Source organism: Archocentrus centrarchus, chromosome 12 (assembly GCF_007364275.1).
Source record: "Archocentrus centrarchus isolate MPI-CPG fArcCen1 chromosome 12, fArcCen1, whole genome shotgun sequence".
NCBI classification, from domain to species: domain Eukaryota; kingdom Metazoa; phylum Chordata; class Actinopteri; order Cichliformes; family Cichlidae; genus Archocentrus; species Archocentrus centrarchus.
Window position 1 is genome coordinate 19,161,966 of NC_044357.1, and position 9,951 is coordinate 19,171,916.

At 38.5% G+C, this 9,951-nt stretch overlaps 2 protein-coding genes across 4 annotated transcripts in view; one reads left to right on the top strand and one right to left on the bottom strand.

Moving 5' to 3' along the window:
• unc13bb (unc-13 homolog Bb (C. elegans)) overlaps positions 1-4,126 on the bottom strand; it is a 76,850-nt gene extending 72,724 nt beyond the window's left edge. Inside the window, exon 1 of the mRNA XM_030742976.1 lies at positions 3,783-4,126. Coding sequence (XP_030598836.1) covers positions 3,783-3,804 — 22 coding nt within the window. The 5' untranslated portion in view covers positions 3,805-4,126. The remainder of the gene's footprint in view (positions 1-3,782) is intronic.
• A 1,694-nt stretch (positions 4,127-5,820) lies between these two features.
• stoml2 (stomatin (EPB72)-like 2) lies at positions 5,821-9,702 on the top strand. Of its 3 annotated transcripts, none has more exons than XM_030742573.1 (10): positions 5,821-5,990; positions 6,194-6,346; positions 6,670-6,769; positions 6,886-6,944; positions 7,037-7,138; positions 7,224-7,358; positions 7,739-7,883; positions 7,989-8,068; positions 8,175-8,303; positions 8,430-9,702. In XM_030742573.1, the coding sequence occupies exons 1-10, from the start codon at positions 5,949-5,951 to the stop codon at positions 8,553-8,555; spliced, it is 1,071 nt and encodes a 356-aa protein (XP_030598433.1). In that variant the 5' UTR covers positions 5,821-5,948; the 3' UTR covers positions 8,556-9,702. The 3 variants fall into 3 exon arrangements, with proteins under 3 accessions (XP_030598433.1, XP_030598435.1, XP_030598434.1); XM_030742575.1 differs by having other exon boundaries at positions 8,175-8,277; XM_030742574.1 differs by having other exon boundaries at positions 7,739-7,817.
• Positions 9,703-9,951: the final 249 nt, after the last annotated feature.

Genomic DNA, 9,951 nt, shown 5'->3' on the forward strand with positions numbered 1-9,951 from the left:
TAATGGTATTCTAACAAAGTGGAAGTGATTGTGAATGACAGCAACTCAGCCACGAAGTGGTAGGCCACGTAAAATCACTGCACAATCACTGCTGGGGGCATAGTGCACAGAGGCTATTTTAGAGAGATTATTTTAGCAATCGAGTATTCTATTGATTATTCCATCGATTAATCAGCTCAGAAAAACTTTTGTTTTATTAATGAGCAATCATAAATTTTCAAGAGAAAAAAACACAGGTCTTTTAAAATGAACCCCCCATTGGTTTCCAGCAAAAAGAGTTCTGACAATTTTGTATTTTCTGGGGTACTTTTGTTCCTGAGGTAAATTTGTTGTGTGTCCATGTGTATGTGTTTTTGTGAGTGTGTGTGTGTCTGCATGTTTAAGTGTGCTAGTGAATGAGTCAGTATGCATAAAGAAAAGTGAGCATATCAACATTCTTGGAACTGGGGTTTGCCCTGTGCTTTGATGCAACATTTCCTGCAGCAAAAAAAAAAAAAAAAGAAAAATATCCGACATCCTGATGGTGTAGATATTAAATATTTATGTTAATAATTAATGTTAATAATAAATAAGTGTCCAACCCAACAACTCCGGGTCAGTGGCTTAAAGTTTTACTGGCACCATGTACATTTTTACTGGCTTGTGGGAGGAAAAGAAAATGTTATTTTTATATTTTTAAATATTAATATTTTATTTATACGTTATATGAATCTAAATGCTCAAAATAATGTTTCTAAAACCTTTAAATAAATATGGTCTAGTAAACCCCATGCTCCCCTTTAGACTCACCCCTGCTTGTTGCAGGTATCGCTACGATAGAAAACAGAACGGCTGCAGTCAGCCTTCAGCAAGCTGCCTAATTTAAACATTGTGTCAAACTAAGTTCATCTAAGTTAATAAGTTATTTTAACTTCTGTATCTTTACCATAGATTTTTGCTGTGGAAAACAAACAGCAATCGATGGGAGCAGCTACAAAGTTAGCTTTTCTTCAAACTGAACTTGAAGGCACTTGTTGAACAGGTGGTTTGATGAAGTCTCCCTGCAGCTTTGTCCCAGTAAAGGTTTTAATAGTGATTACAGGAACATACACTGCAGTTTTAGACACCAAAAAAAAAAAAGGGGGGGGGGGGGGGGGGGGGGGGGGGTCTGTTATTGTTTCACTACTAAAACACAATGCAACACAACATCCATCCATCCATTTTCTTCCGCTTATCCTTTTTCAGGGTCTTCAGAAAATAAAGCTGACAAAATAATCTTCTAATGAGCTTCATGAGAACAAAAGTAATCAGTATCTACGTATCACCTGAGAGGTATATCTTCATATGACTCTATTATCACCTCATGCTTATTTATTCCCAATATGTCACAATAATTGATTTTTTTAGCAGATTAGACCTGCGACCCTCCTGTTTACTGACAGCTGACAGGAGCTGGTGTTGTGCCAAAAAAAGTGACTAACGATGTTTCTGTGTGTTTATTATTATGTGTAATGCCTTTGCTCATATTGGTAAATAGACTGAAGGCAACAAGCTTTATAAAGACCTATATATATATATATATATATATATATATATAAATGTTTTGCAAGTATCTTTATAACTCAGCATTACTGCATCTACGGTCTAATCAATCCAGACATTTTTGGCCACTTAAAATATCTTTATAAAACTGTGACGTTATATTTCTTGACGTTTTTGATGCGTTCTTGGTCAGATCTCTACAAAAAAAATGTAATGTCAATGACACTTTTTACTATAATAAATAAATATACAAAAGTCACTTTGCCACAAAGTGATTGCAGCTTCTACCTTGTGACAGGAATGTTCCTTCTGGCTTGATATCATTCGTGAGAGATATGTTTGACATATGTTGCCAGACGATCACTTTTTGGAACAACACCAGCTAATCTACAACAGCTGGTTATCAGCTAACATTATGCTAGCTAATGTTAGGCTCAAATGTCCTAAAAAATGACACTTTCCCTCTGATAAACAGTTTGATTACATTCTCACGTCATATGAGAGTTTATTCGCCAAGTGTCCGAGTCGTCCACAACATTAGACCCACCTCGAAGAAAGTTCCCTGAACTGTGGCTTCTATACTGCAGTTATCGATTAATTCTGGTGAAGTGTTGCACCTCTAATAGAGGAGAGACTGCCAGAGTGTTTAAACAGTGCATGACTATATGGTGTCTGTTTCAGAAATTTCAAAAGAAAGGCTGGAGAGAAAACCTCAATTCACTCATAATGAATAATTAGGATTATTTTAAGCAAATATAATTTGGCGCTTTTGACATTATTGGACTAAACAAAATCCATCAAACTGAAGGTGTGAATGTAAATCCCATCTGGCAACAAAGTGGATTATGAGAAACGCTAAACACCGAAAGAAATGTGCCATTTGATGTGAACACAGTCACAGGCTTGAGGCCATCACTTCGAAGGTAAGGAATAAATAAATCACACTATCAGTAATATGTACTCAATAGAAACAATACAGTAAGACTATTGGCTTTCAGGTAAACTGTGTTCAAAGACTAATTTAAAAAGAAGAAAAATGCTATAATTTTTTCAGTCTCATTTTTATAAGCAGGGATTAATGCTTCATCACTTCCATAATGGATGCCATAAGTTTTACACTCCTCCACAAAGGATTTAGATGGTAATAAAACCACCACTGCAAAGTGCATATCAGATATGTGATATGTGTATACACACCTGCTATTATGATAGTTCATTACTTGCCTGACATTGTTTTATACAGTGTAGGGGCTTAGTAAGTATTTCAGCAGTCTGCAAGAGACTAATTTCTAAAAGAGTATGTGGGAAAAAAAAATAATCAAGTAGTTTGGTAGGGATGGCTCTGTTAGTGCACATGTGCGTGCATATGTAGTTAGCAGGACAAAAGCCTGCAGCTCTGTTTTTGGGCAGCTCTTAGCAGCAGTGGACCAAATTGTTTGGTGTCAGGCTTCTTGTTGCTGAATTGGATATTGCATAATGTGCTTTACTGCTGTAAAGGACTCTAAAGCAGGATTCTCCACCATAAGTCCAGCTGATTTGCTGCTGTCTTGTAGATGACATGCAAACATGGAAAGAGGACTGCAAGCTTGCTTAAAAACATTTGTTGACAAGACATGTTCTCTGATAATAAAGACTGCTTGTTTTTTTTCTCTCAGCATGGGCCCCTGAATGACAGTGTTGAAGCACTGTCAGTCTACAGGACTACAAAACTAATGTTGGGAGAGGATATTAAGGGGATAGTGAAAGCTTAATCATGCAATCATCAATTTAACTGAACAATGAGTACCCCAAGGGACAAGCAGGGCCCCTAATATTATTCGTAGACATCTTTGCATGCATCAAATGTTCATCTACCCCAGTCAGTGACAATCTTTGATAACAACTTAAGTGAAAAATGAAAACAAATGTAACAATAACCCCCTTATGGAGGACATAGTATATAATGTCTTTCTATCTATAGCTCCATATCTACAATGGGGGCCATGCTAAACTGATATTTATTTATTTAAAACATAAATGACAATGTAATGCGTCCATTGATAGAAAAATCAAACAAACTTTAAATTGTTTTTTTTTTGTTCCTTCTTCTTTTGCACGTCGGGATAAACGCACTTTTTCCAGATCCTACTTGAGGAGGACCGACTCCTGCTGGAAAACCTGTTCTGTAAGCTGTCACTGCCATCCTCACTTTGACTTTAGTACACTCACCAAACAAAGACAATATCGCTTATAAAGTACAAATAAAGAGAAAGGCTGCCTACCTCTGACGCACAGTAACGACATGACCGAGCACTTCCAGAGGCAATCCAGTAGTTTCACAGTTTGCAGAGCGGGCTCTCAGCGATTTACTGTGTGTGGTAACATTACAACAACCGTTAAACAGCTTTCCTTTTCTTTTTTTTTTCTTTTTTTTTTTTTTAAATTGCTGATAAATTCCTCTTGAATGTTTAAAGGTGGGTTTCCGGTCCCAGACCTGGGTAGAGCGCAGCTACCCCCGGCCGCTCCCACGCCATTATTAAAACTCTCATCACAGGTTTCCAGACCGAAGGACCGCCCGAGAGCAACAAGCCAGGAGAGGGGGAGGAGGCGGGGTCGGGACGCCTGTTACTGGCGTCTGATGCGACAAATGAGAATGCACATTTGCTAAAGTGCGGAGCCTTATGAAAGACATTTGGCCAATCGCCGAGAGGGACAAGCTGGCGGAACACAGGTGACGCTCACAGATTCAATGCAAAGTAAACATCCAGAACTTTGTATTCCACCATAGATTCATTCATTTCAAGCTCTTCCATAAATATAAATTTTAAGTAAAAATACACTAGTGCTTTCAAAAAAAAGAAATGTAGCTGTGAGATTCAGAAATGGTGCTGCCATTTAACTCTTTTTGTTTTTGTTTTTGTTCAGCGTCACGTTTTGTATTCATTTGCTTTTTTCTGTTGTTTTCTTTTTGTACTTTTGTTCACCTGCAGCATATATTTACCACCATCTTTCTTTTAACCAAACGGATGTTGTGTATTTGCACTTCTCCTTACACTACCACTTATCCCAGCCATAATTGTAATTAAAAGATGAGTAAATACAAATAATTAGGTACATTTGAAGTTTTCGCATATATATTTTTTTATGAATTAAAGTGGCATTTACTAGATCTCTATGCAGTTTGTCGTATTCAGTTTTTACACATCATGATTCTTTGTGTTTGTTTTTAGGAAAAAAATCTTTCTGAGGAGTGAAAAGTCCCAGTTTTAGATTTTGACTTGCTCATTTAAGTATTATTTAGTATATTCTTCCTCAGGGTACCCAGAGCACATTATTTAAACAAATAAATGCTAATTGATGTCAAGTCATATCCGGTTTCTCACTAGAGAGCTTTACAGAAGAGCAGACCACCGAAGTTCAACCTCATTTTCTTTCAAATGCATAATATTTTTCTTTCTACCAAGCCTAAGGTCTCCACTATTTGCCAAATCCCCACATTACCATTTCATATTTCTATGCACCCAATTAAATGAATGCATGTATTATTAATATATTCATATACACAACGTATAGTGTGTGTTCAACAGGTACCACATAAACCAAAGGACCCCAAAGGGCAATGAGTGAGTAAATCTGAGCCAAAAGGAAGCGAATAGCACCACCCTGTGAACTGTGACAGTCGTTACATTACAAATGGGAGCCTCTGGCTTCTGGGGGGCGTTGTTGCGGCTGTCCGCCCTTATTATTTTGTACATTTTGTGACAAAGACAGAGATATTCACACTGTCATACACACTCACGCAAACACACAAACAGGTTCATCAGCTGATGAGCCCTTGTGTTTTTCTATTTGTATTCTGTCATCTTGTCTTATCTCTTGTGTGTGTGTGTGTGTGTGTGTGTGTGTGTGTGTGTGTGTGTGTGTGTGTGTGTGTGTGTGTGTGTGTGTGTGTGTGTGTGTGTGTGTGTGTGTGATTTGCTATTTTCTCCCCTTTTTTGTTCTTTGTTTGGACATAATCACCCATTCATAATAAATGTTAAGTGTGTCCAATCTTTTGACTGATGTGTATATGTGGTGTGTGTGTATATGTGCGTGGTACTGTGTACTACTACTACTACTATATTCGTAGTAGTCTGATAGTAATTGTCGAGAAGAAATATTATTCTTAACTAGTAAGATTCAGTACACATAAGACATATGGCATTGTATGTATGTATTTTCATTTATTCAGTCTCTTTTTTTTTTTTTTTTTTTTTTGTGGCGGAACTGTCGTTTAAATTTGTGTTTCCCGCGCTGGCGGACTTTTTCAGCATTGCACCACTGATGTAACTTTCGTTTCCTGTGCGGCAAGGGTCATTCGCAACTCACGAGAGTGGATATTTTCAACAGAGTTCAGTTTACCAAACCGAATCTGGTATTTTTTACTATCACTTTGCAATATTTCAGTGATGCTACGGACGCTGTGCCGGACCGGCGGGGCCATTTTCCAGGTATCTGAAACTATTACAGTGTCATATTCGGCTTTCCTACTCGTGTTCATTTGTGACAAAACCAGTAAAAGGTCAAAGATAACTTAAACCAAGTAATTATATTTCAGCAACCTTACGTTCTACAGACTGTGGTCTACATATGAATCCTGGATCAAATCGCTGTAGTGATGCCACCCGTTTACATTTAACTGTATCCTCTGTAGCAGACCCAGCGCGCTGTGCCGAAGCTGTGTGTTAATCCAGTCCAGCAGCGATGGGCGTCCAGTCTTCCCATGAACACCGTGGTGCTGTTCGTGCCCCAGCAGGAAGCCTGGGTGGTGGAGAGGATGGGTCGCTTCCATCGGATCTTGGACCCGGTACACTTTGCCATATTTCAAAGATCTCAAACAGTCAAAAGCACAACACATAGATGGTGTTCTTCCCCAAATAACGTCCAGCATACCCAGTTCCCACATTATTAGGCAGTGATCCTAATAATATGACCACAGCTGTTGAAGCTTATTATGTAAATCACAAATTCACTCATTTCAGAGTGTAATTTATTTGGTTAAACAGCTAAAGAAACTTACTGGCTCTTTAGACAAGAGTCAGTTTAGTAACCATATTGTAATTCATTTTGTTTTATTTTCTTACCTAGTGTCATTACACACCCTAACATTGTCCCTTTTACTACCTATAGGGTTTGAACTTCCTAATACCCATACTTGATAAAATTCGCTATGTTCAAAGTCTCAAAGAAATTGTGATTGATGTCCCGGAGCAGGCTGCAGTGTCTCTTGGTAAGTAACAGTTTATTTTTCGTTACTCACAGGAGGATGAGCACGAAGGCAAATTTTCTTTGAAGATTATTGATAGTTTTCTTCAGAAAATCCTTCTACTTTCTTCAAACTTACAGATAATGTAACACTGCAGATTGATGGTGTGCTTTACTTGAGGATACTAGACCCCTTTAAGGTATGCTGGAAAATAATTAGAATAGATTCAAAGGCTGTGTTACTTGTTTTTGTTTTTTTTAAATTCACTTTATTGGTTTTGTTTGTTCACAGGCCAGCTACGGCGTCGAGGATCCAGAGTACGCTGTCACACAGTTGGCACAGACCACCATGCGTTCAGAACTGGGCAAACTCACACTGGACAAAGTGTTTCGGGTAAAGACAAACTGCTGTTGCATCTCATTTCTTTACTGTAATCCTGAAGGGATATGTTGTATTTATGCATCTATTTATTTATAAGGAAAGAGAGTCCCTCAATGCCAACATCGTCCACTCCATCAACCAAGCTTCAGACGAGTGGGGAATCCGTTGCCTTCGTTATGAAATCAAAGATATACATGTTCCACCTCGTGTCAAAGAGTCCATGCAGATGCAGGTGAGAGAAATGTTTTGGCTTTTTATAAGAATAAAAAGAGATCAAAGAAGCCACATATGCTAAGTTTGTAGTTTGTAAAGCATCTTATTTTGTTTTGATTTTATTGCACCTTCTTGTGGTACAAATTGCTATTACATTAAAGTGCAACCTGGCCATTGTTTAAATACAGTTGATATCTTCAACACAACAGATAGACTTTTTGAACATAGCTCTGGTTAGGTTTGGAAGGTTATACACTGTTTTCACTGAATTCACAATACCTTTAATAAATTATAGGGCTTTATGGACAAGGTCAGAAACATTTTATTTTTGTGTATATAGCTGTAAGGCTAAAATTACTTGAATTTACTCAACTTCCACACTTTATTCACCTTGTGTAGGTGGAAGCCGAGCGTAAAAAGAGAGCCACAGTGCTGGAGTCTGAAGGGACAAGAGAAGCAGCCATTAATGTTGCTGAGGGTCGTAAACAAGCTCAGATCCTGGCCTCAGAGGCTGAAAAAGAACAGCAGATCAATATAGCGGCTGGTAGGTCCATTTAGTTGGTTTATCTCTCCTGTTAACACAATTGATCTCACATCTTTTGCTTTTGGAGGCTGATATACTCCTTGTCACCTACTCTGCTCCCTCCAGGTCAGGCCCAAGCCGTTCTGGCCAAAGCTGAGGCAAAATCCAAAGCCATCCGTCTGCTGGCAGATGCTCTGACTGAGCAGGTAAATGTGCTTGTTTTTTTTTTTTTTTTTTTTTTTTTTTTTGCAGTCTGACTTACAAAAGAGATTTCATTGGTTAATCATATTTTTTTTTTCCTTTTAAATTCAGAATGGAAATGCTGCTGCTTCACTAAGTGTAGCTGAGCAGTATGTGTCTGCTTTCTCCAACCTCGCCAAAGAGTCAAATACCATCCTACTGCCCTCTAACACTGGTGATATTAGTGGAATGGTCTCGCAGGTATATATATATATATATATATACATGCATGAGCAGAGTCCCCACTATTGGATTTATGTTAACAGCCTTTAGATTATTGAGTTAATATGGTGTTAACGATGTTTATCTTGTTTTCTTGCCACTCAGGCTATGACTATTTACAGTACGCTGGCAAAGACGAGCCCAAGAGTATCGCCAGACGTTGTTGGGGAGAACAACGAGGTGGTTGAGAACCAGTCAGGATCGCCTCATGAACAGAGAACTCATGAATGAAATCAAACTACTTAATGACAGAGAAGAAGCAGTTCATGTTGAAGGTCCAAGGTTCGTGTTCATAGAAACCTTCAAATGACAGGACAGAAGGGGAAAAACTGCAAACTTCGTAAACTCTTCGGGAGTCTTGTCCTGGAGCCTGGGGGAGAGTTGCACCTTTTGTATGAGGACTTGTAATCTTCACTGAGTATTGTGTGATTATTGTCTGTTTGAGAAATTGACACCAGCCTCCAGGCAGCACATACCAGTGACTATCCAGCTGATATGGATGTCAGCACAGACAGACATGTAAAAATAAGTCTCCTGTGAGCAATTTGTTGTTATTGCATTTTTTTTTTTTTTTTTTTTTTTTATGTGTTGGGCCCTTTTGACCACTCTACCTAAAGTTTAAGGGAATTATACCATTCTGTTTTCTCACTTTGCAACCTATTTTCCATGACTGTATTCAGGTTCTTTCTGGTTATTAATATTCATGTAATAATCAAACCCACCTCCGGTGAAAATATATACATGGCTATTATTTATAGAGGTTTTGACAATTCTTCATCTACTTTTAGCAGGAATTTTAGGGACCACTGACTTTAAGTTGCTGCATATGATGTCAGGCTGGATTCCTCATGTTTCCAAAAGTGTAGGAAATTCACAATTTAGCCCTAGACTCTATTAAACCCCCTCTGAAAAGGTGAAGTGTTATATGTTATGTTGTTATATGTTCCTCTTCTCTGAGTATAAATGTTCACCTCTGAGGTCTAACCAGTTATATTTGTTAAATTTCAAGGTTCACTGCAAAGGCCTAAAATTTGTTATTTCTGATTTATATAAAATAATACTTGAATTGGTTAATCTGAGCATGTCTCAGTTCAGCCTGAGGAGACTTGAAAAGATTTGTAGTAGGTTTGTAGATGTAGTGACATGAGATATTGTGAGAAAAATGTTTAAAAATGTAAATATGTTAAAAATAGTCCAAGTTATTTTAAAAACAAACAAACAAAAATGTAGTCACTGAATATTTAGGGTGCAACACGGTGGCGTGGTGGTTAGCACTGCTGCCTCACAGTTAGAATACCATCTAGAAGGCCTGGGTTCGATTCCACCTTGGTCCGGGCCTCACTCTCTCTGTGTGAAGTTTGCGTGTTCTCCCTGTGTCTGTGTGGGTTTCCTCCCACAATCCAAAGACATGCACTTACTGGGGTTAGGTTAATTGGCTACTCTAAATTGTCCATAGGTGTGAGTGTGGATGGTTGTCTGTCTTTCCGTGTTGGCCCTGCGACAGGCTGGTGACCTGCACAGAGTGCACCCTGCCTCTCACCCCATGTCAGCTGGGATAGGCTCCAGCCCAACCCCCCCCCCCGGAACCCTCAACAGGATAAGCAGAAGTGAATCGATGGATGGATGA

What these genes read in the sequence shown, in the direction of transcription:
- stoml2 (XM_030742573.1), top strand. Translation starts at nt 5,949, where the DNA reads ATGCTACGGACGCTGTGCCGGACCGGCGGGGCCATTTTCCAG. An exon ending in CCGGCGGGGCCATTTTCCAG is followed by an intron (nt 5,991 to 6,193) that starts GTATCTGAAACT and finishes TATCCTCTGTAG; the next exon opens with CAGACCCAGCGCGCTGTGCC. An exon ending in TCCATCGGATCTTGGACCCG is followed by an intron (nt 6,347 to 6,669) that starts GTACACTTTGCC and finishes TACTACCTATAG; the next exon opens with GGTTTGAACTTCCTAATACC.